This window comes from Phoenix dactylifera, unplaced genomic scaffold (genome assembly GCF_009389715.1).
Source record: "Phoenix dactylifera cultivar Barhee BC4 unplaced genomic scaffold, palm_55x_up_171113_PBpolish2nd_filt_p 000943F, whole genome shotgun sequence".
Classification (NCBI taxonomy): Eukaryota; Viridiplantae; Streptophyta; class Magnoliopsida; order Arecales; family Arecaceae; genus Phoenix; species Phoenix dactylifera.
This window is the reverse complement of record NW_024068302.1, coordinates 106,983-134,678: the sequence shown is the minus strand read 5'-3', so window position 1 is coordinate 134,678 and position 27,696 is coordinate 106,983. Positions and strand designations below refer to the sequence as shown.

Sequence of the window (27,696 nt, the reverse complement as noted above, 5' to 3'; positions counted from 1 at the left end):
ACAAAAGTGCCCTAATCTTCTTCATCAAGAGCTTCATTCAAGAATCAAAGAAAGGGATTGAGCAGATTCAAAGAGGCATCAAGAGCTCCATCCCCTTTAAAGAGTGAAGCATCCTTGACAAAGAAGAGCAAAGCGACTTCAAAGCGATAAATACTTTCTAACTCTTCCTTGTAGCTTATATTGTTTCATATGCTCATTTAGGAGTTTGAATCTTTCCTTTTGTTATTAAACACTTTGTAAAGGTTCGTTGGTGAGCCCGCAAAACCAACAAAGGTTTTTGGTGAACCCGGAAAATCAAAGTGTATAGGTTCGTTGGTGAGCCCGTAAAACCAACAAAGGTTTTTGGTGAACTCGGAAAACCAAAGTGTATAGGTTCGTTGGTGAGCCCGTAAAACCAACAAAGGTTTTTGGATTGTGAGCCCGGAAAACAATCCAACTGTAATCCGCGAGATTATAGTGAATTCCCAAGGGGACGCTTGGGGAGTGGACGTAGGTGCTAAGGAGAGCACCGAACCACTATATATTGTTGTGTTTGTGTTGTGCTTGTGTTTTCATTTACTCTTGCATCATCTTCTACTCTTGCGTTAGTTTAACTCACTCAAATAGCTTAAGAAAGCGTCCACCGCACTTAATTAAGAAAACATTTAAAGCACCAAAATTTAGAAGAAACCAATTCACCCCCCCTCTTGGCTTGTCACCTTGGGCAACAAACCCATATGCCCAAATAATTATGCAATGTCAATTAATTGAGTTACAATTCTATTTCATAACACTTAATTCTCAATTAAGTTTAGACTTATGAAAGTTTTGATCATTGCATATTTCTTTTTAATTACATATTAATTACAATCTTTCAGTTCTTAAAATATATTTTCAGATCTGAGTTTTTGTAATTAATCACATGTAATCAGATTTAATTCATGTTTAAGTCATTATGTTTTATGTTCATGCATCACATATACACAACAACATGAATTAATTCAAATAACATACATCTTATGTATTTATTTTTTTACTTTTATTTTCAGATCTGATTTGTTCATTAAAATTAGAGATCATATAAATCATAAACTTTATTTAGATCTAATCTAAATAATATTATAATTTCAGATTTATTCATGTTACTAATCCTAACACAAACATGCATCATATGCATCCAAAATTTTAGATCTAGTTAATCATGCATAATCAGCAATTAAATCAATCATAAAAAATACTTTAGATCTAATCTAAGCATGCTCATGATTTCAGATTTAATTGCAAAAATTAAAACATAAAAGTTTAAACATAAACCTGGCTCTGATACCACTGAAAGTGAATCCTAGGTTCTTCGATGTTAAGCATGCTGATTTTTTTTTTTTTAAAACCATGGCTGAACCTGATCGGGTTGCCTACGTACCCCTTCATAAGGGGGATCAAGCCATACGTAGTTCTTTTTAAGTTTTAAAACGCAGCGGAAAAATCGAATCAAACAATTTAATTCATGCATGCTTACAAGATCAAATCTAGAAATCAGCACCTTAAGAACACATAGGATTATGCCGGAATCGTTTAAACAATTATGCTAAAATTTTTATGCATGATTAACTATCAGATCTGAAACTTAAGAACTCTATTCTGATTAATCTCCGAATATCGATCGAATTGATTCTGGAGATAACTCCGTGAGGAGCCCCAAAGGAGGATAAAACCTCGGGGAATCAGACCTAGACCCTGACTCCAAAATAAAATATTGATGTGGGATTAATACCTTTTATGATGGAAGAAACTTATGGATATGATCCTTGACTTCGCAGCCACGCACACGAATGGCCTCTATGAGAAGTACACGCGAAGCCCTAGGTAGATCGTCTTCCGCGGGAGTGTTAGCTCGCGCAGGAACGCAGCAATGGCTGAAGCTTTCTCCTTCTAAACACTCAACCTTCTGAAGTGTGGGCCAATAGTACCCCTGGCGTAGAATCTTGTGGGCCAATGTCCGGCCTCCCAGATGGTTTTCGCAGATTTCTTTATGAACCTCTCGCATGGCATAATCCGCCTCTAACGGACGAAGACACCTGAGAAGGGAAGTGGTAAAGGATCTGCGGTAAAGTTTACCTTCGTACAATACATATCGGGAGGCGAGACGCCTGATTCGGCGAGACTCGAACCCATCGTCGGGAAGGACTTCGCCTCGCATATAACTGACGAGCTCGTCTATCCAGTTCGGCTCGGCCTCGACGTAGAGGGCCAGTTTAGGCTCCTCCGTGCTGGACGTTTGGAGATATTCGAGCATTGTTGCTTTGGAAAGCTCGCTCATATGGAAGGTCGCCAATTTCGACAGTTGGTCCATCCTCAGGTTCTCCGATCTTGAAATATGTTGAATGCCAAAGGAACTCAGAGTAGAGGTGAGGCCCCGCACCTTCTAGAGATATTTTTGCATGGTGGGCTCCTTGGCTTCAAAGTCTTCCAGGATCTGGCTTACGACCAGTTGGGAGTCGTTGAAGACCTTTAGATCGTCGACCTTTAGCTCTTTAGCCAACTTGAGCCCGGTGATGAGTGCTTCATATTCCGCTACATTGTTAGAGGCGGAAAACTCGAGGTGCAAAGCCTGCTCCGCTACTACTCCATCTGGACTGGTAAGAATGAGGTTTGCTCCACTACCTTCCAAGTTCGAGGAGCCATCGACGTGCAGAGTCCACATTGGCCCCAGGGTCTGCTCTGCTGGTGCGGACTCGGGCTCGGCCTCGTCCAGCACAGTGCACTCGACTATGAAGTCGGCGAGTGCCTGGGCCTTGATCGCTGGTCTGGGTTGGTACTCGAGGTCAAACTTTCCGAGCTCGACGTCCCACTTTGTAATTCTTCCAGCACGATCTGACCGCTGCAGGATTTGCTTCATGGGCTGGTCGGTCAGTACGGCCACCGTGTGGGCTTAAAAGTAGGGCCGGAGCCTCCGAGCTAAGACGACCAGAGCAAAAATAGTCTTCTCTAGCTTCGAATATCGGATCTTGGCATCCCTCAAGACCCGGCTGGTGTAGTACACTGGCTTTTGAAGCTTGTCCTCTTCTCGAACTAGGACCGAGCTCACTGCAACTGGAAAGACGGCCAGATATAAGTAGAGGAGCTCGTCCTGCTGGGGCTTGGTGAGTAGCGGGGGGGAGGCAAGGAAATGCTTGAGCTCTTCAAAAGCTCGTTGACACTCCTCCGACCATACGAAGTTTTTCGACCGCTTGAGGATTGCAAAGAATGGGAGGCACTGCTCGGCCGATCTGGCAATGAACCTCCCCAGAGCTGCGACCCGTCCTGTGAGTCGCTGTACCTCCTTAACCGTTCTTGGAGGCACCATCTCCTGTAATGTTCGGATCTTCTTGGAATTTGCTTCAATTCCACGCTGGATGATTATGAAGCCAAGAAACTTGCCCGAGGTGACTCTAGATGCACACTTGGCGGGATTGAGCTTCATCCGGTATTTTCTCAGTGTGGAGAATGTTTCGTTGAGGTCGGCCACATGATCCTCTGCCATCCGGCTCTTCACCGGCATGTCGTCTACATAGACTTCCATATTTCGGCCTATTTGGCTTTTAAATATTTGGCTGACCAGCCTTTGATAAGTTGCCCCAACATTTTTTAAGCCAAAAGGCATTACTTTATAGCAGTAGGTGCCTCCGTCGGTGATGAAAACTGTCTTCTCCTCATCTTCGGATGCCATCCGAATTTGGTTATACCCCGAGAAGGTATCTATGAATGTCAGCAGTTGATGCTTCGAGGTGGAGTCCGCGAGCTGGTCGATGCTGGGGAGCGGAAAGCTATCTTTCGGACAGACTTTGTTCAGGTCAGTGTAGACCACGCACATACGCCACTTTCCGTTGGCTTTCTTGACGAGGACTACGTTGGCGAGCCAGTCCGGATAGGATATCTTCCGGATGAAACCGGCTTTGAGAAGCTTGTCCACTTTCTCAGCCGCTGCTCGCTGTCGCTTTGGGACGGAGCCTTGCTTCTTCTGCCGTACGGGCTTGCATGCTGGCTTCACCTGGAGCCGGTGCACCATGATCTCGGAATCTATTTCGCATGTCGGTGGATGATCAGGTGAAGATATCTATGTTGTCCCGCAGGAACTCGACCAAGTGGCATCTCCCATGGGCACTCAGGCCCGAGCCGACCTGCACGGTTAGTTCTGGGTAGTTCTCTTGCAAAGAAACTTGGTTTAGAAGCTCACCAGGCTCCACTCGTTTCTTTCGAGGGCCATCCCGTGCCTCCAGGGTTTCGACGGAGAGAGTACGGCCTGATGTTGGAGTTGACGCCTCGGCCGGTCGTTCCCCTTGGCCTGGTGTTTTGATCGGTTGCTTTGCCTTGTGGATCGCCATGTAGCACCACTTTGCTACTGATTGGTCCCCACGAACTTCGTCCACTCCTTGGCTAGTTGGGAACCGCATGAGCAGGTGGCTCGTCGAGACCACAGCTCGGAGGGCGTTCAGCTCTGGTCGTCCGAGGATGGCGTTGTAAGCTGAAGGCAGGTGAACCACCAGAAAATTCATCCTTACAGTACTTTCTCGGGGGGCGAGGCCGATTGTGACTAAGAGGCCGATCTCGCCCTCTACCGTGACCGAATCTTCGGTAAATCCGACCAGCGGGGTATTCATTCTCCAGAGCTGGATCTCTACTGTCTCCATTTTTTGATAGACGTCATAGTACAAAATATTTACCGAGCTTCTATTATCTACTAGGACGCGCTTTACATCAAACTTATTTACAATCATGGAGATGACCACAGCGTCATCATGAGGGGTTTCAACCCCTTCCAAATCCTCATCAGAGAACGAGATAATTTCAGAAGTGCATGGGCATTTTGGGGGAACCCTTTCCTCAGCTGGCTCTCCAACCGAGGTTTCACCAATGGTGTTGATGGTGTCGGCAATGATCCTGTTGGCATCCGGGTGTTCGGACTGTGCGGTGTTCTCCGCTGGCCTCCTTTCTTCTCGTCGGTTCCGCACGAACCGGTTCAGCACTCTGTGGTGAATGAGCGCATCGATCTCATCCCGGAGCTGGAAGCAGTCCTCCGGGTCATGGCCACGGTCTCGGTGGAAGCGGCAGTACTTTCTTGGATTGCGCTGAGCTCCGGGGTCCCGTATCAGGGGCGGGGGCCAAAAGTAATCCCATCCTTCGATCTCCATGAGGATCTCCGTTCGGGGAGCATTGAGGGGGGTGTAATTCTCATACCTCCCCAAGGGCGCTCGTGGCTGCACTGGAGACCTTGGCCGAGGCAGGAACCTTGGTTGGCGCTGTCCCTGCTGCCGAGGTGGACTTCCTAGTCGGGCCAGATTCTTGTTTCGGTGGGAAGACGGGCTTTTGGGGCGACCGCGCTCCTCGCGGCATCTTTTCTACTTCTTGGAGGTCTGCTCGGTCGCATTCCATCGGAAAGCAATGGCCTCTTCCGCCTTCACGTATTTCTCAGCTCGTAGCAGCATCTCGGTAAAATCGACGGGAAAACTCTTCTCATTAGAGAAGAGAAGCCTATAGGACCGAGCTCCAGTCTTGAGCGCCGACATGGCTATCGACTGGTCGAGCTCACGGACCTCCCAAGTAGCGGCGATGAAACGGTCGAGGTAATCTTTAAAAGACTCTCCCTCCCTTTGCTTGACGTTGAGGTGGGAGTCCGAAGTCCGCCGCTGACGTCGGCTGGCAGCGAAGTTGGCGGCGAACTGCCTGCCGAGCTGCTTAAAAGATGACACGGTGCTGGGCTTCAGCCCAGAGAACCAGAGCCGAGCTACTTCCCGAAGCGTAGCCGGAAAGGCCTTGCAGAGTATGACCTCCGAGGACCCTTGCAGTGCCATGAGAGCTCCGTAACTCTCCAAATGGTCGAGGAGGTCGGTCGTGCCGTTGTAGGTCTCCACCTGGGGCATCTTGAACCTCGACGGGACCGGCTCATCCTCGATCTAGTGAAAAAAGGGGGACTTGGTGGTAAACTCAAAGTCTCCCTCGCATCTCGCCTTCTTGCTATAGAGCACCTCAATCTGGCGCTCAAGCTTCTCGTCCTTCCTGTCGAGCTCTCCACTTTGAGGGATCGCCACGGTGGTTTGCTCTGGTGCAAGCCATCCCGGAACTGATTCAGCTTTCGATGGTTGGGGTCTGTCACCTAGGTCCCTCCCTGGAAATCGAGACGCCCGGGCCGAGCCTTGGCAACAGCACCGCTCTTCGCCCTTCGAAGAGTCATGGAGGTTCTGACACTGGGGCGGTGGTCGTCCGGTGGAAGCGCCGGCGGGACCTGTTCCTCCGGGGGCGGCTGAGGCCCCATACGTTGCAGACCCTGGACCGCTGCGGCCAGGGCTTGAACTTGCTGCATTAGGATGCTGAGCTGTTCCGGTTGGACCTAGGGGGCCGGGTCCACCAGGGGTCTTGTTGGTAAATCCTGAACAGAGTGTCCAGGACTTGGCGGGGAATGCCGGGAGGCGGTGGAGGCTCCTTTGCTTCTCAACTTTATGGCCACGACTCGGGCCCTTCCTCTAGCACCAACTGTTGCTGGAATTTGGATCCAGGGGTGACCACTTGGCCAAGGGGGAGGAGCTCCGGTGCAAGTGGGTGGGCGGCGGATCGTCGACGTGCGGCGTCCTTCGGAAGACCTGCAAGAAGCCGGTGGCCGGGGTTTCCGGCGCCGGCTCTCTGATGCCTAAGTCAGAGGGGGCAAGTGTATGAATGGGAGAAGTTGTATATGTCCAGTGTTTCCGCCTTCCAGCCTCCTCTAAAATGGAGTTGTTCTCCTTTTATAGAGGGGCGCTGGGTTACTTGTGAGGTGATGGGGCGAGGTCGCCGTACAGCTGAGCATGCCGCATGAATTGGTGCACGATCAGGCGAATTAATGTTGTCGTGGGAGATGAGGTCGGAGTCAAGGAATTATCACGGCTGACTGGACACAGCTGAGCTGATTTGTCGTGGAGAACTGGAGATCCGTAGGTAGCAGGTGACACGCGCATTAATTGTTGAGTGAGTCGGAGGTCAGGAGGGGCCATGCGTGATGATGGTTGAGTAAGCTGGAGTCGTGAATTAATTGTGGAGTAAGCCGGAGATCTGCAGAGGCCACATGCATTAAATGTTGGGGACGGTGGCAGGGTATGGTCTGCTACGGATGTGACCGTGGTAGGTGAACGGCGAGGTCGGACTTCCGAAATAGTGAGCTCCGAGGTCAAGTGCTCCGAGGTCGGACGAATCCGAGGTTGGGCGTATCTGAGGTTGGGCCCCTAGTCAGGCGCCGGGTCGGGGGCTCGGAGGCCGGACGTATCCGAGGTCGGGCGTATCTGAGGTCGGGCCTCTGATCAGGTGTCTTCGAGGTCGGACGCCTCCGAGGCCGGGTGCCTCCGAGGTCGGGCGCCCCTGATCACATGTTCCGCAATGTGCTCACGTGCTTTGGGGCGATTTGTATTACCCCAACAAGTATATTTATATGTCTATATAAGTAAAGTAATGCAAGGATTAGACCTACAATAAACAATTGCAAGAACAACATTACGGCTGCCGCCATCTTCAATATGAAATGCATGATTTTTCCCTGAAAATTTCATGAATAGATTAACAATTTGGGAATCATTTTATCAACTAGTTACCATCCATCAAGATGACCCAAGAATACTTGAAAATCATCTGCCCAATGGTAATGAGAAAATTTCAATAGCTTAGAAACTATTGTTATTGATATAGGGGTTTTATACTATAGATCTGCTTCTTTTTTAAAAAAAAATATTTTATACATTTTTGGGTGGAGAAGCTATTTTAATATTTTTTTTTTGTGTAACCATGCAAACAGACTCCCATGCTTAGCTAGTTTGTTTCTTCTCTCTACTGAAGAGTAAGTAAAATCCAAACCTAGAAGAGTTTTTTTTTTTTTTTTTTTCTTAAAGAAAGGGGTAGGGGGGAGGAAGGGACAAGCCTACCCCCGCGTAGCAGCCCCCACTGGGCCTCCGCCCCGCCAGGAGAATGTTCGATGCGGGCAGAAATGGCCGTGTGTTGGGCACCCCGACCGGTTTTACTCATACCCTCCCCACCCGTAGGCCCGGCTCAGCTACTCCTCTGAGCTCTGGCTCAAGTCCCACGTATGAGTACGTCACACCCGGCACCACCCCGGCTACTAGCAGTTCAAGAGCGGTCCTACACCACAAGTCCAAGCAGTGCCAAAGTAATGAGCTTCGGTCTACAATTTAATCGTCGCCGCAGTGATTCGAACTTGGGACCTTATGGTTAGAATTGCTGCCCAGTACCACTAGGCTACCACCTTGGTGGCAACCTAGAAGAGTTTGCTTACTTAAACTGAGAGTATTTATAAACATAGAGAGTGGAAATATGCAATGATGATTTGGCCAAAGCCAATAGGTTAGCTTTGTGATAGTGCTCGAAGAGACATGGATAAGATATTACATTTTTCAACCATCAAGAAAAAGTGTTGACCTTTTCCCTTTTTTTTTTTTTTGTGGAAAAATGATGCAAGAACCGGCAAAGTACGGCGGCAAACCGAGGTGACATCTGAGAAGCCCCTCTATTCACCTAAGAGGATCCGAGCAGGAACGCCGCAGAGGAAAAGAAAAGTACGGCAACTAGAGATGTGGACAGGTTTTGTCACGCCTCCGGCCCGAGATCGTGAGCTGGGGGTCGTGCCAACCGCCGCACACCCGTAGGAAACTCTCCCCACGAGCATGCAAGGCATCTTAACTAAACATCTCAGTTATATAAATAAAATAATTCAGCTGAAATAAATGCAATCTTATTCCATTGAATGACACAAATTATATAGTCTCACAGTTCAAAATACGCAGCGGAACAATAAATATAAAACATCAATTTAAATAAAGCCTAATCTAGGATAACTTGTGCTTCAGTCCTTCTAGTCGCTCTCCCATTTTAAATCCCCGATAGGTTAGTTCTCGGAATCTGTAAAACAACAAAAAATCGTATAATGAGCTAGACAGCCCAGTAAGTAATAAACACCTTAACTAGTCAATTCATATAATAACATAAAATATAAATACAAATTACGATGAATCAACATAATAACATAATCAATTCCTTTTCAAGCACAAATTCATTAAAATTCGTATTTTTCAAATATCTATATACATAATCATAAATCTGATTCGAAACAAATCATATTCATCTCATCAGCCTTTAGCTACGACCACACTTATATCCTGCGGAGTGGGCCAGAATACGACACTTATACCCTGCGGAGTGGGCCAGAATACCACACTTATACCCTATGGTGGGGCCAGAATTGCCAATGCATAACCCCTTATTGGCAGGGTCCAGAACATAGCTAGGCTGAGAGTTCTAAATTTGATGCACATCAAAATTCTTTTGGTAACATAATACATGTATCATAATCCGATCTAAATATGCATATACGATGCAAGAACAATAAATATAGCAATAATCCAAAAAATATTATTCCAGTTCACATATCCATTTTTCATTCAAATCATCATCTCGTAAAATTCATAAATCAAATATAAATTCATTAACAATTTATTCAATGTAAAAATAATATTATATAAATGAAGAGTCTAGAGAAGACAGTTCGTTACTTACATTGAACGTGATCCAATTAATCTCGCAAATCCCTCGCAGAACCTAATATCCAAAAATCATATTTTTCTTTTAAAATTCATCACAATATATATATAAAACTTAAATCTTAACATCCTCCCAGGACCGAACACGCGGAAGTATCCGACATCCCGGGTTCGGGTTTGTATTCGGGTTCATACCCGTAAACCACCCTCTCCCTTTATTTATTTATTTTTATTTCTTTTTTTCCTCTTCTTTTCTTTTCTTTTCTTTCTTTTCTCTTCTCTTTTTTTTTCTTTTCTTTTCTTTCCTTCCCTTCCCTTCCCCCTTTTTTTTTTCTTTTTCTTTCTCCTCCTCCTCTCCTCCCGACTTCTTCTCCTTCCCCCCTTTCTTTCTTCTTCTTTCTTCTCTCGTGAAGGGAGGTCGCGAGCTCGGGAGAAGCCAAGTTGAGGCCGGCGGCGCCCGTGACGGCCGACCCTCTCCTTCTTCCCGCGGAGGAGGCATGCGGACGGGAGAAGAAGAAGAGCCCGCGACGGTCGGCCTTCTCCTTCTTCCCTCTCTTCTTTCTTTCTTTCTTTCTTGTTTTCAATCGGTATACAAAGACATAAAGGGTAGAAACCCTTACCTCAGCCCTGGCGAAGATTCGGCGGCAACGGAGAAAGAGGAAGACCGGTGCCGTGGCTTCTCGGTCTCTCTCTCTGTGTGTGTCTCTCTCTCTCTTGGGCAACACGAAGAAGAATCCCCCCCTTCTCCCTCTTCTTGGTGTGGCGGCTCTCCTCCGTGGCCTCAAGGAGAAGGAGAGGAAGCCCTAAAAATAGGGCTTCCTTCTTCTTCGGGATGGAAGGAATTCCATCCCGTTGCCTCACGTGCGTTGCACGTGAGGCCAAGGTTTGGGACTGGGCCGGTCAAATGGACCGGGCCCAGTTCCAGGGTCTCACATTCTCCCCTCCTAAAAAAAATTTCGTCCACGAAATTTTCGTACATGCAATTCAAGAGTAGAAAATACTTCTTTCAAATCAAGTCATAACACTCTTCAAATCAAAGTCGTCTTGTCTGACCAATATCAAATAATTCCATTCACCACACTTCCTCTACACACACTGATTTAAACCTCAACATACCCATGTCAAGTCTAGATTTTTTTTTTCCCTAGAATTACTTGCTTATTGGTACATTCATTATTATGTCTTAATCCGTGTGAACACTTTCGAAATTTAAAAGTTTATATTCTCCTTTTGGCAATAAATCAAAAAAATGTTATGTAACTAATTAATCTTTTCTAGCAGCATAATGAGTTGTCTAATAAAGAGCAGTGGGCATGGCAAAACAATAAATAGAAATAAATATTGGGACTAGATTAATACCTATTGTCAACACATCAGAAGCCTGTGCATCCTGCTGTGTAAGTGCAAATACTCTTCCTTGAGTCTTTGGCCCCTGGTTTCCTTCCATTGCCTGAGTAGATCTATTCTCGTTTTTTTGTGGATAGTCTGCAATTTTATGACCTATCTTACCGCATCTAAAGCAGGCATCGGTGTTCCAATGGCAATCCTTGTCAGCATGAGCCTTACCACATCTAGAACATTTATTGATATTCATCTGCTTAGGGTTGTCACTCGTTGATTTCTTGTTTGAACTTTCGGCGTTTTCATTGCTCTGCCCTAAAATTCATTCGATCTGTTCCTCTTCTTTTGATTTGTTTCCCTTTCCAACCATTCATCAATAACTTCCCTTTCAATTATTAAAGCCTTATTTACCACAGCTGCATAGGTAGTCAATTCATAAGGTACCACTTGTTTTCTAATTTCAGTCCTTAGTCCCATCTCAAATTTATGGGTCCGATCTAGTTCATCTTCGACTAACTTTGGAACAAATTTGGCTAGCTCGGTAAATTTGGCTTCATATTCTGCAACAGTCATATTTCTTTGCTTTAGGTGAATAAACTCCTGCTCTTTCTGCGTCCTTACACTCCGAGGAAAATACTTATCATAAAATGCTCCTCGAAATCTTTCCCAAGTGAGTGGCTCCCTATCCTGCTCATATTTATGTTCCAACATCCGCCACTAGTTGAATGCCTCACCTTGCATCATGTATGATGCAAACAAAATCTTTTCATCATCCTGGCATCTCAAGACAGCAAATGCTTTTTCCATCTCTATAAGCCAATTATCTGCTTCCAACGGTTCTGTAGTCCCCTTGAAAGCTGGAGGAGCCAGCCTCTTAAATTCAGCTATACTGCTATGCTGTTCACACTGTTCCCCTCGTCCTTGCTGTGGTTGTGTCTGGGGCAATTGCGCTCGTTGTTGGAGCAATTGCTGTTGCACCTGCTGTTGCATCTGCATAAGGCCCACTATGGTCTGCATAACCTGGCCTAGGCCCGGCTCTTGTTGTCCTGTCTGAGTATCACTAGCAGGATTGACGACTCTCTCCTGCTGAGGGGTGTTACCAACTTGTTGGGGTGTGCTGTCATTTTGCGGGTCGGGTGCCTTATTAGTAGCTCTGCGAGTAGTCTTTCTCGTCCGACGTGGAGGCATCCTGATCTATGTCTATCAGATAGCAGTATACCAATAATAAGCTTACCAGTTCATTACAAGTACATAGAATGGTTGTTACAATAATCATAAACTAACGTCCCAATGTCCCTAGTGTCTACCCATCTACACTCATGTCATGTCAGATTTTCTTATCTTAGAATTTATCCATTCAGGCTCTGATACCATAAACGTTGTCACGCCCCTGGCCCGAGATTGCGAGCCGAGGGTCGCGCCAACCGCCGCACACCTGTAGGAAACTCTTCCCACGAGCATGCAAGGCATCTTAACCAAACATCTCAGTTATATAAATAAAATAATTCAGCTGAAATAAATGCAATCTTATTCCATTGACTGACATAAATTATATAGTCTCACAGTTCTAAATACGTAGCGGAACAATAAATATAAAACATCAATTTAAATAAAGCCTAATCTAGGATAACTTGTGCTTCAGTCCTTCTAGTCGCTCTTCCATTTTAAATCTTCGATAGGTTAGTTCTCGGAATCTGTAAAACAACAAAAAATTGTATAATGAGCTAGACAGCCCAATAAGTAATAAACACCTTAACTAGTCAATTCATATAATAACATAAAATATAAATACAAATTACGATGAATCAACATAATAACATAATCAATTCCTTTTCAAGCACAAATTCATTAAAATTCAAAACAAATCATATTCATCTCATCAGCCTTTAGCTACGTCCACACTTATACCTTGTGGCTAGGCCAGAAACAGAACCGCACTTATACCCTGCGGAGTGGGCCAGAATACCACACTTATACCCTGCGGAGTGGGCCAGAATACCACACTTATACCCTGTGGTGGGGCCAGAATTGCCAATGCATAACCCCCTATTGGCAGTGTCCAGAACATAGCCAGGCTGAGAGTTCTAAATCTGATGCACATCAAAATTCTTTTGGTAACATAATACATGTATCATAATCTGATGCAAGAATAGTAAATATAGCAATAATTCGAAAAATATTATTCCAGTTCACATATCCATTTTTCATTCAAATCATCATCTCGTAAAATTCATAAATCAAATATAAATTCATTAACAATTTATTCAATGCAAAAATAATATTATATAAATGAAGAGTCTAGAGAAGATAGTTCGTTACTTACATTGAACGCGATCCAATTAATCTCACAAATCCCTCGCAGAACCTAATATCCAAAAATCATATTTTTCTTTTAAAATTCATCACAATATATATATAAAACTTAAATCTTAACATCCTCCCAGGACCGAACACGTGGAAGTATCCGACATCCCGGGTTCGGGTTTGTATTTGGGTTCATACCCATAAACCACCCTCTCCCTTTATTTATTTATTTTTATTTCTTTTTTTTCCTCTTCTTTTCTTTTCTTTTCTTTCTTTTCTTTTCTCTTTTTTTTTCTTTTCTTTTCTTTCCTTCCCTTCCCTTCCCTTCCCTTTTTTTTTCTTTTTCTTTCTCCTCCTCCTCTCCTCCCGACTTCTTCTCCTTCCCCCCCTTTCTTTCTTCTTCTTTCTTCTCCCGCGAAGGGAGGTCGCGAGCTCGGGAGAAGCCAAGTCGAGGCCGGCGGCGCCCGTGACGGCCGACCCTCTCCTTCTTCCCGCGGAGGAGGCATGCGGACGGGAGAAGAAGAAGAGCCCGCGACGGTCGGCCTTCTCCTTCTTCCCTCTCTTCTTTCTTTCTTTCTTTCATGTTTTCAATTGGTATACAAGGACATAAAGGGTAGAAATCCTTACCTCAGCCCTGGCGAAGATCCGGCGGCTCCTTTCCGGCGGCAATAGAGAAAGAGGAAGACCGGTGCCGTGGCTTCTCGGTCTCTCTCTCTGTGTGTGTCTCTCTCTCTCTTGGCCAACACAAAGAAGAATCCCCCCTTCTCCCTCTTCTTGGTGTGGCGGCTCTCCTCGGTGGCCTCAAGGAGAAGGAGAGGAAGCCCTAAAAACAGGGCTTCCTTTTTCTTCGGGATGGAAGGAATTCCATCCCGTTGTCTCACGTGCGTTGCACGTAAGCCCAAGGTTTGGGACTGGGCCGGTCAAATGGACCGGGCCCAGTTCCAGGGTCTCACAGGTTTGCTGTAGGTTCAAGACTATCGTAGTAGATGACTGAGAGGTTCTGATACTACGATAAGAAAAGAGAGAGAAGAAGAGAACGTGAAATCGCTATACTATTTGTTTGTTTTACAACAACATATATATTACAATATATAGCTTAATTATATATGTAAATCTCTATAAATAGATGTACATCCAATATTATATTTAAAATTTGGTGCTATTATCAATCGGTTTGGTTTCACTCGTAGTTCCTGTGATTCGATGTTTTTATCTACATAACAGCTAAAGTAGCTTTTGGTAACCCAAATAGGGTTACTAAGATGATCTTAGATTGCTAGTTATCTTTATCTTGGAACAATATGATCTCCAATAATCTAAGATCACTATATTTGATTGATTAAAGATCTCTGGATATCTCTGACCAATTTGTATATTATTCCATGAGAATTCAAGATCACTGACTATATAATACCAAAAGACCGAAAACTATCTTGATATTTTTACGCAATATATACGTATCAATCATATAAATTATAAATCATATAAAAACATATTAATTTTTATTATAGCATTAATTTTTTTATTTATTCTTATGATATATTATTAACTTAATACTAATATTTATTTTGATTAAAACATAAGGCATATAGAACTAATATATTAAATAATGTCACAATATAAGAAAAAGTACAGTGATATATTTCTATTATAATTTTAAAATATAATTCAATAATAATATGACAAATAATATATTATAATATACCATACATATTAAATACTATATATGTATGACATTATTATTAATATATGTGGATGACAAAATTATAATCGAGGATAATCTCACTAGCATTCATGATCTCGAATAGTGTCTTGGTCAAAAATTTGAAATAAAAGGGTTAAGAGCATTGAATTACTTCTTAGGTTTTGAGGTTATATTTAGCTCTGATAGGTATTATTATCATAGGCCAAATATCCATCTTATCTCATATCTAGAGCTAGATTACTTGTACACCTTTTGAGACTCACGCCAAATTAACACCCACCGACGGAACTCCTTTTTGGATGCTGCTCATTATAGATAGTTCGTTGATGGTCTTGTATATCTCACAATTACTTATCCTAATATAGCTTATGCCGTTTATATTATCAGTCAGTCTATGGCAACTTCTAAATCTACTGATTATGCTATTTTTTTTGTACATTTTATGCTATATCAAAGGTACTTTGTTTCATATGTTGCATTTTACTACCAATTTCTTTTATGCCTGAATGCTTATTCTAATATTGATTGTGCTGGTGATCCTACTAATAGACTATCTACTACAGGCTATTTTTTCTTTCTAGGCAACTCTCCTATCTCTTGGTGCAACAACAATCAGAATATCAATTCTAGATCTAGCAATGAGGATAAATACAGGCCTAGCATTAATACTACTGATGAACTTATCTAGCTTAGATGGTTGCTAGAGAATATAGGAGTCACTAATTATGGTGCTGCCGCTCTTTATTGTGGCAATCAAAGTGTCATTCAGATTGCCCATAATGATATTTTTTATAAGCATACTATATATGAAGATACTGATTGTCACTTCATTTTCTAACACACTTACCGAGGTATTGTACAACTTCACTTTATTGTACTCAGTGAATAACCGATGTGGAACTAAACATATGCCCACATGGTCCTTACAAATACTCAAAAAAGTATAAGATGTAATGCATAATTATAACTTGTGGACTGCAGCTTATTTAATATTCAAGCTCAGATCATCCAGCTTCAGGCCATAATAAACCATTCATATCATGACAACACGTCTTGTTGAAGATCAATAACAATATAAAAGTTCATGTACCTTTTCATTTTAGAATACAGGCAAATAAATCTTTTTATCAATTAACCTCTGAAAACTTGTGACCAACTTTAAGCGGTTCATAAATCACTGCATTCACTGCACTAACCATTTCCGTTGGTGATGTGAATCCATCATTTTTCATATAAAAGAGGTGCAGCGTTCTGCTCGTCTTCCAAAATAGGTCCTTGCAAGCTCTTGGAACGACACTTCCCTCATTCTGCAACACTAGTCTCAGCAGTTCTGCTCTGCTAGAGTCAATTATGCTTTGAATCTCCCTAATAGCCTCTTCTTTGGAAGTGGAACCGCGACTATGAACAATACGAAGCGTCACACTATTCAACTTCCCTTCTTTGCCTTCCCTCTGCCAAAATACTCATTAGTTTCAAAACAAATTATCAATCCATAACTATAGGTAGAGCTTCATAGCAAGGAACTTAATGTGCACTAATATGGTAGGCTACAATCACCCCTAAGCAATATATTACATAGAACTAGATAACTACTAAGTGGTTAATATATTAAGTCTGAGGTTAGTCTAACTCTTAGGAGGAAATCCTACTTTATTCCATTTTACCTGCGCTATTTGGCTTGTCCTTGTTATCAAAAGAAAAAATACCATCAAGCTTGTTAAGACATCTTGCCCTTCAAGGGAGGAGGTATTATTTGGTAATATGAAGCATAAGTGGCAATTTGGGCAGGACAAACTAACAATTGAGGCTATAAGAAAGGTTTTCTATAAGTAAAAATATAAATAATGTTTCGGAGAATTTTGTTCATTATTATGCTCATCTCCTTACTTTCTCATTATTTCAACAGTTGCTCAATCACTTCGCCTTCATCAAGGTCAATCCTATACTAAACAGTAAGTACACATGTTTTTTCAGATATGTTTGTCTATAACATTGAAAGGCATTGAAACAAATAAGTGACATCCACAGGTTCTAAGAATTTACAGATGTAGATGATTAGACAAGATTTGAAGGCATTAATGTGTGAAAGTGGTATCCAAAACAATTGGTAAATATGTCTTAGGTTAAATGATCTTATTGCTAGAAACAGGCTAGATACATTCTAGAAATTTGGTGATGGAATACTAAGAGCCATATAGTCTAATGAAGAAAGTTCTATATCAAAACAAAGTCCAAATTAAAAAATTAAGCACCGTTATATATAAAAAAATCATTTTTAAGGCCTCGCAAGAAGGATGCCAATGAATCTCAGGAAGATGGGTGAACCAAGAATCATCTATTAATTTGTATCATTGCACATAAATGTTATGATACTTGGTCCAAAATTTTTAAAGATTTAATTTTGCAAAAAAATACTTCATAAATGAAATTATAGTAGATATTTGGAGCATAGTACTGTTAACGTTTAGAATGAGTGCTTTTACAGTACAGAGTAAAATAAAATGCACATCCAAAATCTGATGCTGTTAATAAAAAATAGAATACATATCTTAAATGATCAAAACTTGTTTATTCATAAATAGAAATCCATCAAATATAATCTTCAATAGGAACCATTTTTTATTTTGCATCTTTGAAATAGCTCCTGAAATAGAAAATCAGACGTATACTGGATAGTACAGGGCATACCCCGCTGAAATAGCTCCTTGAAATAGAAAATCAGAGACATCTATTGGTAAACTGTAAACATGTGCTTCTATGTCCGGAAATCATAATGATAAACAGAATAATGCATGGTGTCTGATAGCATACATCTTATTGGTTAATATTTGTATGTGCGCACTCACATGTACACACACAGAGACACACACATGCATGCAGGGGAATTGAGAAAGGAAAACCAAAGAATTTTAAATGGAGGTGGTGTGATGAAATGAGAAAATGAAATTTGTGTCAAAGAACTAAAACTTGGATGGGAGATAATAGATAAATAGGAAGGATGGATCCAATAAAAAGTACAGGGGAAACAGGCTTGAAGGCTTGCTCGTCTCAAGTACATTATGTACATGAAAATGCTCACGTATGCAAGTTAAGAAGACATGCTGAACGAAGCATAAGCAGTTTGAATCCCTAGATTTGTCATATTTGAAGGTTCTGTATGATGTCCCTGCAGCAATATCTCTCTGGTAATCAGATCATAATATCTTGTCCAATAAAGTATATATTGAACGTAGAAGAAAAAAATGAAAAATGTTACCTCAAAACTTTGCATGTCATTAATGAGACGCCCGATGATGCCGACTAGTTTGTTTAGATTATGATACTCTGGACCACCAATGGCATCAACTGAAACCTCCTGTCCAACAAAAAAGAGTGTCGGAAAAATCGTGGGTTCTAAAGCAAATGATATGTACCCATTTGCCATATATTCATCCATTGTGGGCACTGTATTGGTCCTTGCCCACTCTGACTCTTTCATCATTGCTTTCACCAATGTAAGCCACTGTCAATTATAAGGCCAAATGTTACAACACCGCTCATAAACTTATCTAAAAATAGAGTTGGGAAATCACATCTCACTGTCTCAACAATATGGTCGGTCACGCAACGCTTTTGCAATGCAGATGCTTTGGCTCCGATTTCGTTAATTGTACTGTAGAGAGCCGAATATAAAATGTTGACTCGTTCAGAGCAAAATTGTTTTTCATGATTTCCATCCCACCTGTTAGAGATTTGAGGAAAAGAGCTGGATGATTTATATACCTAATAACTTAGAGCAACCACCAGGGTAACACCAATTGAAAAAGAAAATAAGTCATACTTCTCAACCAATGATATAAAATTTACTAATTCTTCTCTAGATCCTCCTTGGTCAAAAAAGTCATCGACGACGACGGTTAGCACGGTATTTTTGGCCCAAGACATACGAGCATCAAAACTTTCAGGGGAGAATATCATAGCCGCAGCTGTGAAATAGCAATATATCTGTTTCTGCCGAGCAAATTCTAGCTGATCCAATCTCTTTTCTTTCACCCAACTGTTCAATTAAAATTATCAACATACATTGAACTAAGAAAAGGAATAGGCTTGTGTTTCACTTAAAAGTGAGGAAAGAACATGTACCTCTCAATATGTTGGAGTTCTTTGCGGTATATAGACTGACATAAATTGAAATCTTCTAGTGCCAGTTCGAACAGATCCTTGTCATCAATGCCAGAAGACCTGATAAATGGTTCAATGCATGAATCGTAAGTGCAAATGGAAGACAGGATTTTCTTTCCAGACAAGTTAATACTTACGTATATGATGTTTTGAGAACCTGAAGGTTTTCAACTTTAAAGTTCTCAATATAACTCTTGTGCTCTAGGCGTTCCACGTTGGCATAGAAGGAAAATTTAAGTGCATAATCCACCTGAGATGACAGGAATTTGAGTTATGAAACTTCCATTGCTATTTCCAGATGTTTACAAATTTTCTGTCCTGAACATGCAAGTACATTGAGTTTTTATAGGCTCAAATAAAGAACTTGCCTCCTGAGAAAGAACTTGGAGTCCATGCTCTGAATTGGGGGATAATGCCTCTCTCAGAATATTACTTGACAAAGAACCAAGTTCATCGAGAACCTGCTCATTTGGTAAGATTTTGATTTGCGATGCCTTGTATAACTCTAGAACTGTTTTCATATCTTTCAGATGCCCTTGGATTGAACTGAAGAAAAAGCTTGCATCACCAAATTGAGATAAGGCATCTGCATAACACGTCAACATATTATACCAACACTAAAGATAGATAGATACCCCATAGTAACCACAATTCAAAACCCTACAGCTTCAAGCAGAAAGTACCTGACGATATATCAAATCCATTCATACGTAATAGACGAAATGCCATGGCACATGTGGCCATGTCTGCGCTGATCTCTTCATCATTATTTAACCAGCATCTGAATGATAGCTGAAGTCAGATTTGTAATGAGAATGGTACTATAAGATGTTTTAACTTCTGAGCATGTTTTAACCTCACTACCTATATATTCTGTCCAAAATGTTCTTTATCTCATAACTAAAATGTTGACCAATTCCAAGCCTCTCAATTTTGTCGACCACACAAAGAAGGGTATGAATATCCCTAGGATATGAAGTAGGCACTGTACAGAATCAACCGCAAAAAAGTTGCATCCTTTCAAAAGCATGAAATACTAGCAATATAATGTTTTCAAAATGATAAAACAGTGGCACTTGCCTGAACTGCCAAACTTCTGTAGAAGCGAACGCAAGTACTCAAGGGCTTTTGCATCGTATTTATGGGTCAGTGCAGCAGCCGTTGTGGAAGGTGAATTGAACAGAGATCCATTTTCCCTCTGATATTTCATAACCTCTTGCCAATCTTGTGACTTGCCTAATCCTTCAGCAACATATGCCAGATAGGCTTTCCTACCCTCAGAACTGTTTTCAGACACTCTGAACGAAGGTACATGAATATTACTATTTAGCAACTACAGGAGACAAAGATGTAATAGTCAAAAAGATGTAGATGTTAAAATGAAAAAATTAAGTAATAAGTAGTGCTATAGATAATAAGAATTTCATAGCATAAGAAATTAGCTATGGTGATACTCCAGTGGAATGTTCTGCTACTTTCTAAAGATTGTTTGATGCAACAAATTAGTAAAATGGTATGTATTATACAAAGGTTATCTGGATTTTTCCACATGATTATTCATTGGGAATAAAATCCAGAAAGCTGCATGAGGTACTTAGTAGTCTATGACTACTCATGATTTCCATTTGGTATCAAGCTAAACCTGTAGGTACCGGTCGGAACCAAGTGGAACTACCCTTACTGCCTGGCACCAAACTAGTATTGCCTGGATTTGGAACTACCATGACTTGGAAGGAGAAAAAAGTATTGAAAGCCTACCTTGGTACGAGGTACGTACGAAGCCGGTAGTGTACTGGTATAGTTTTGTAGACCTTACCAGTAAGTGCCCAAAAAACTAAAAAGTTATTTGATTTCATCATCCCCAACCTAAATCTCCAATTATAATTTTATCTTATTTTGGTTTGCTGGACGAACATAGTTCCAAGTTGTTTCTTATTCGACAAATTTTTTCGTAATATTTTATTGGTTACCATCCAGAGATCCTTAATATTTAGTAATTTGCATTGACTCTCAATTTTCATCCTCATCTTTTCACCTTTACATTTGCTAACGTCCTCACTTAACATCTAATTCCATGTGCAATTTCTAACCTATCCATTGTTCGCTAAAGTCCAACACCAAGCCATCTATGCAGCTAAGACTTCCTTTGATGCGATTATGAATTACAACGCCGTGCAGGTAGAATTAGTTACTCAAACTGTTGTAATAGATTAGACGAAATATACAAATGGGAATGTACATATGCATTGTCCAATTATATTATTTCAATACTTATAGGACACATGCATATAGCATATGCATATTAACAGAGTCTTTATGGAGATACAAGATTTTAGATTAACATGATGAACAATGAGATAATCAAATTAGAACGTAGTATGCTATAGTATACATGTCTTGTCATGAGAAGATTGCCTATGAAAAATTGGAAAACATGAAGAGAATCCTAAGACATAGATAACCAAGGGAACCACACACCTTTGCAGCTCTAAATCTCTCATGTGAAACATGACATCTATGTCATTTTGGCTAATAGGAAGATCTAAACCCATATCAATGGCATATCCAAGCATTCCAGGAAATATGATCTCAAAGCCAATAGGAGAATGCAACTTCTCATCCATAGCAGAGGAAAAATAAGATCCAACAAAGTGGAGCCCTGCATTTTGAGGCATAATGTTCTGTTTTAATGCGCATGCAGTAAAAAAAAAAAATTGCATATGATCTTGTGTTCTTTGAAGATACCCCTTCTGACATGTTCTTCACCAATATTCCATCGCTTTAGTGCAAGTACGCAGGCTAATGTAGAAGAGAGAGCATCCTTGACAAGAGAGGGGTGGAGACCATGAATTCCCCAAGAGCCATCAGGATGTTGATTCCTTATTATCCAATTAAGGCACTCTGGGAAGCATGGAAACTGCGGAAATTCTGGCAAGGGGACCATAGCTACCCATGCAGTGTCATAGGAAGAAGATGAAAGATCAACATTAGGTATCTGCTCCCTGATTCTTTTCTTTGATACTTCATCTCCCTATCATTTGATTTGAAGGTTTTAATTCATGCGCAAATGCAGTTATCACATTTACAGGAACACGAAATTGGCATCATACCAGAATTGGAATACTGGCACTTCTGCTCCTCTTCATTAATCCATGACCCATATATGCTGTCAAAAGTAAAACAAAAATCAAGATGAATATGGAAACTAGTTAGAAGATAGGAAATCAAAGATCAAAATGAAGATAGCTGAGCCACTGGGAGAAATAGAAAAAGGAAAAGAAATATGATTGCTGACTTGCAAACAAATTATTAGCACAAACAATTAATAATATATGGCATAACGCTTGTTACATTTATCAAGCAATCAAACAAGTATGCTACGTTTTTTAATACTATTGTTGTTTCTGAGTTATCGTTCAATCATGACTGGTGTTTCCTCCCCTTTCTTTTCTTTTCGCTTTCTTTTCTTAATAATTTCTTTTGTAAAAAATTCAAGTTCTGAGTTTTTTTCTTCATGTTTTTTTTTCTGCGTGTAATTTGTTCTGCATTGCCAGGGGGCCTATTTTGATTTAAGCTGAACCTTCCTTCCATGGCCGATCATAGCGAGAGGATGATTGCGTTAGATAAAATCGACAAATAAATGATCCAGCCATCTGTTGAATGGACCAGAAAGTTACAACATTACAAACTCCAAAAGTTACCATTTATTATTAAGTTATATTAAAAAAAAGGAACGGAATGCACCTCCCTTCTCTGCTAGAAGGAGGGAAGTGTCTCAAGTGTATCTACTAAGTATCCCAAGTCCTTTTCCATTATTTTGGCAAGTTGGAAACTTAAAAACATATGAATGGGATGCATATCCTAGGAGTATCTGATGATTATCAGTAGGGCTGCAAATGTGACCTGACCCAACCCGTTTTGGAGAATCTGTGGGACCAGGTTGGATCCTAAAATTGGACCTATTCCATTTTTCAGATCGGGTCTGGATTTACTGAATTCAGATCTGATCCATCCATTTAAAATTTGGATTATTTTGTATTTTCAATTCTACGATACGCCCCGACCCAATCTGAATCTGTAAAATTATTTGGGTCTGCGAGTTGCAGTAGTATATTTTATGCTGATAATTGGTATACTAGATATTCTTTCCCATGCTTTTATCACCTTTCTAAGGTCTTGAGAGATGTATATCTTCTTTGTCCTTGTACAACAAAACTTTGATAATATTTGGTGTCGTGGGACAGTTGAGGAATTTTTTTTTTTGCCATGGCTAGAGTCAATGAAAGTAAAAGGGTTAAAATTTCGTGACAACAAAATGGTGACAGATTTTATGATAAATGAGGATATTGCATGCATTTCCGGAGTTGTATGTGGGAGGGAGATTTATGAGGCTGATGCATTTATCCTTGTTGTAGGAGTTTCTACTTTTCAGTCTACTGTAGTCAGCAGGTATCACTTAGTTCATATCACCTTCCAGAAAATGTCAATTGCTTCAATCTTAACTTCTTTTTTTTTTTTTTTATGGGATCCCTGGTTGTGTTTCGGTTAGACTACCACCTAGTATTACAAGGTAAACTATCCTCCGAACTCCCAATGTCCTGTTCTTGTAAAGCCTGCAATAAGCCCATAACAATTTCTGTTCATGTGCCATTGTAATGGAACCTCTCTATATAATACGTGATATATGATAATTTCAGATCTCTGATCAGTGGTTTTCCTATAGTTCTCGCTACAATCATGGCAAGAGTTTCTAAATGTTCTTACCTTGGATACAATTGATGTACTCTCTCTTAAACTAAGATTTGATAGGAAGGTTTGCAAAATATGATTCTTCTTCTCTTAGGCAGCAGGCATTTTTCAAGTAAAACCAAAGAACTGACTCCAAATACTATTAGATTGAAATTCCGAAGGAAGCCAATGTTTGCTTTGGTTTTAATGAATCAACTGGATGCACTTTCTTCATCTTGAACTCAATTTATGATGAATACTCGCAAGTTGATACTCTTAAGCTCTACTTATGGTTAAGAAGAGCTAGTGTGTGCTCCATGATTTCATAATCCTAGAGCACAGACTACTTATGGTATGCCAGCGGAGAACTCCTCTCCTCCCGCAAGGCCGGCGGTACCGAAAAGGGGCCGGGCTGCGGCGGATGCTGGAAGAGGGCGGGCCATGGCCGGCGATGGCCACAGGACACGGGAAGGCGCCCTCCTTCCTCGTCTTCGGCACCTCCCCACCGTGGGGGTGGGGGTGGAGGCATTTCCGGCACCGCGGCCGCGGGAGGAGACTCGGGAGGGGGCGGGCCGGAGCCGCCAGCGGCCGTGGGAGGGGGCGGGCCACGTTCGGCGGCGGCAAAATATATCTGCTACAATGAGTTATTACGAGAAATATTGCAATACTGTGTGCGGTGAAGCTCATTTTAAGATGCCATCGGATGGTGGGAAACATCATGCTGAGAAGTGGAATGAATTTAAGGTAGATCTCTCGAGATGGGGGAATCCAGGGTGTAACTATAGCGTGCACTACTAAAGTAATATGATAGCAATGAAACATACATTTATAAATAGTGTTTATTCTATGTTCAATGGTTATTGGAACCGTTTACAACAGTTAATCGATTGGGAAAAATGCAAGGATCCATATTTAGGATTGAGAATAGTTGAAGTCAAATGTAAAGAGCCTTACCCGCAACTGGCTGTTTTCTTCTTCTTCTTCTTCGCGGGGATGGAAGATCAGGAGGGATGGGTGAAAGAGTAGATGCCCTACAAGCCAATCGCAATATGTATTGCGAAGGATTTTCTTTTGATTTTCCAAATCATGTACATGACATTTAAATATGAATAAAGGCATTATGTTTTATCATATGTTGTTGATTATATTTGTAATAAACCTCTTGGATTAGAACAATGATTTTGAGGCTATGATGAGATCATACTAGTGAGACCTAAAATCCTAAAATCCTAATCTTAAATATTTTCAGTCATTGGTACATTGAGTCGGGGATCAATGTTTACCGAAAAGACTGGCACATCTTATGTATGCTCGATGCAGAGGGTGATTGATCTCACAATCACTTGTGTGGAGACACTAATACAAAGATGTGGATGCTCATTAGATGAATGAGTTTACGGAATTGACCTACAAAGAGAAATCTTATGAAGTCTTACTTACATGTCAAAAGATGATTCTCTTAGTGGGAGTTGTGCAACTGATCCTTTGACCTGAGATCACCATAGTATCTTGTGCACATAAATTCATATTTTGGTTTACACTCATTCATGACAATAAGTTGTATACGAGGTCTTCTGAATATGGTGGATTGTGTACGAAGATTATGAGTAGGTCAATAAAGAATTAATCACTTCTAGTAAGAGAAGATCGCATCCTATTTATTCTAATCATATGATAACTCAGGGAACCTTTGATCAAAGCACAATAAAAATTAGAAAGAGTTTCTAATGTTTCATTATTCGAATTATCATTAGAAGATTGAGAAAGATATGAATATGAAATTGAGTTTGACATATATTCATACTCATATACATATTTGGGATACAGTTTGATTAAAGGACTGAATTGCATGGTAACTTACCACTGAAGGGTATTTTTGGTATTTCAATCAAATTTCATATTTTTCGGATAGACATGATACGTTGCTAGACGTCAATCTTGTCTTATAGGTTTGATCGAATTAAAGAGTTTAATTCGATCACCAATTAGAAAAGATTCTAATTGTTAAGTTTGGGGTGCGTAGTTTGGACTTAGATCGATTAGAAGAGTTCTAATCAAGTTGGGTCAACTCGCACTCACACCGATTGTTGGCTAAGTATGGAACTCAATGGGTCACACACAAAAAAACTTATCAAGGATCTAATTGGATTAGATCATGTTTGCAAGATAAACATTCTAGCAGGTGTTACAAACCTTAGCTAGCTCCTGATTCGAATTGGATTTGAATCTGATTTTTAATTGATCTAATTTGATTAGATCATATCCTAATATGGGTTAGCCAAGAGTTGGCACCTAATTGGTTTGGTTTGAGTTTAATTGAATTAGATTTGATAAATCATTCAATTTAAACCATTAGATCTTGATCTACCATTGGATAAAGACATAATGGTGATTTGATTTGAACCCAATTGGATTGGGTTAGATGTGGCTTCTAATCACGACTATTGGACCTTCATCAGCCATTGGATGAAGACATAATGGATGGCGCCATGAAGGAGAACCATTAGATCATCCTAGAGCCGTTGGATGATCACTTATTTCCTTCCTTTGATGGCGCCTAGATCCTTAGCCCTTGGATCATGTGATGATGCTTTATAAGGAGGGATTCATGGCTGAGGCATGATGGACTTGTGATGTTGACTTGGTCAACATCAGATGGCATGAGAGAGAAGGGAATACGGTGAATGTAGAATGGCGCCTCATGAAGAGGCGCCCCTTGGATTGGATAAAGATGAAACGTCATCTTATCCTAACTACTTTTCCCTTCAACCGCATCACTCTCTCTCTCCTTCTTTCTTATGGTGCCACCAATAAGGGCCTTTGGATCATCATCTAGCCTTGATCAATGGTTGAGAATGCTCCTTATTTTTCATGCGTGAGAAGAAATGAAGAGAGGCATGAGTACGGCGCATTTCATGAAGAGTTGCTTAGGGAATGGATAAGGATGAAGCGCCATATCATAAGCACTTCATCTTATCCTAACTACTTTTGATATGCCCTCTCATCAAATGACACCTCCCTTGATCTCACGCCCCTCTTCATGCATGAATGGATAGCTACAATGCATCTGTACACCATCTATAAATAGGAATGCTTCCGGTGTTTTCTTATCCATCGGAAATCAAATCCAACTCTCTCTCTCTCCCCCTCATCTCTTCTTTCTTACAAGAGTGTCTCTTTCTAGCATTGCTTCTAAGGTATCCTAAGCCAAGACAAGGAGGTCTTCTTTAGGACAAAAATATTAGAAGTAATTTTAGAAAGTGAAAGAAAATTAGAGAGGAAAGAAAGCAAGCCAATTGAGTTCTTTAGAAGAATTCTGCATTAAGGATCAAAAATTTTTGCAGCTAAAGTCTTGATCAAGTTTTCGTGTGGATCACTATTGGAGGGCGGATACTTGGACGCCTCGTGGAGATTGTAGATTTTGGATTAGCGTTAGAGGTATTCTTTTATTCCTACATTCATGTTTATATATTATTAGATTGTTACCATTAAGGTGATCTAGGCTTATAAGGATTTCATGTTAAGGAATTTTATTAAAAAATTTTTAAAATTCCTAGCTTCCGCTGCCTATTAAGACATGATAGAACCTTACAGTGGTATCAGAGCCATCCTTAGTTTATTCAATCAAATGCTTCTGCATAATGTATGATTGTTTATTTGCTATATGATAGTAATATCATATGTTTAGAAGAATGATGAATTATATGATTCATATATGATATGATATATAATAAAATGTCATGATATGTATTTTCATATGAAGATATGTTAATTGATTTAGTTAAGTGGTAATAATTTATACATGCTATAAGATAGCCATGATACATGATAGTTGATTATGATTTATATATGCTGTGAGATAGATATATAATTTGTTGTAGCATATAAAAAGATATGTTCAATATGTTACAATTATAGAACGTGCATGAG

General features: G+C 40.8%; 2 protein-coding genes across 2 annotated transcripts in view; both read right to left on the bottom strand.

The window, feature by feature from the left end:
• Window positions 1-5,354: 5,354 nt before the first annotated feature.
• On the bottom strand, window positions 5,355-5,876 carry LOC120107647. Its single transcript, XM_039121001.1, has one exon. It carries the CDS (start codon window positions 5,874-5,876, stop codon window positions 5,355-5,357), a length of 522 nt encoding a protein of 173 aa, XP_038976929.1.
• Window positions 5,877-15,729: 9,853 nt separating this feature from the next.
• The window catches only part of LOC103722282 (ent-kaur-16-ene synthase, chloroplastic-like), a 44,217-nt gene continuing 32,250 nt past the window's right edge, over window positions 15,730-27,696 (bottom strand). Inside the window, exons 3-15 of the mRNA XM_039121000.1 lie at window positions 22,149-22,204; window positions 21,784-22,069; window positions 21,517-21,697; window positions 20,119-20,336; window positions 19,903-20,023; window positions 19,722-19,819; window positions 19,407-19,624; window positions 19,176-19,288; window positions 19,000-19,098; window positions 18,698-18,913; window positions 18,457-18,598; window positions 18,134-18,379; window positions 15,730-16,328 (exon numbers count right to left, since the gene is read on the bottom strand). Of these exons, the coding sequence (XP_038976928.1) occupies window positions 16,005-16,328; window positions 18,134-18,379; window positions 18,457-18,598; window positions 18,698-18,913; window positions 19,000-19,098; window positions 19,176-19,288; window positions 19,407-19,624; window positions 19,722-19,819; window positions 19,903-20,023; window positions 20,119-20,336; window positions 21,517-21,697; window positions 21,784-22,069; window positions 22,149-22,204 (2,318 nt within the window). The 3' untranslated portion in view covers window positions 15,730-16,004. The remainder of the gene's footprint in view (window positions 16,329-18,133; window positions 18,380-18,456; window positions 18,599-18,697; window positions 18,914-18,999; window positions 19,099-19,175; window positions 19,289-19,406; window positions 19,625-19,721; window positions 19,820-19,902; window positions 20,024-20,118; window positions 20,337-21,516; window positions 21,698-21,783; window positions 22,070-22,148; window positions 22,205-27,696) is intronic.

Bases quoted from the DNA above. Each gene is read 5' to 3' on its own strand.
- LOC120107647 (XM_039121001.1), bottom strand. From the start codon at position 5,876: ATGCCCCAGGTGGAGACCTACAACGGCACGACCGACCTCCTCGACCAT.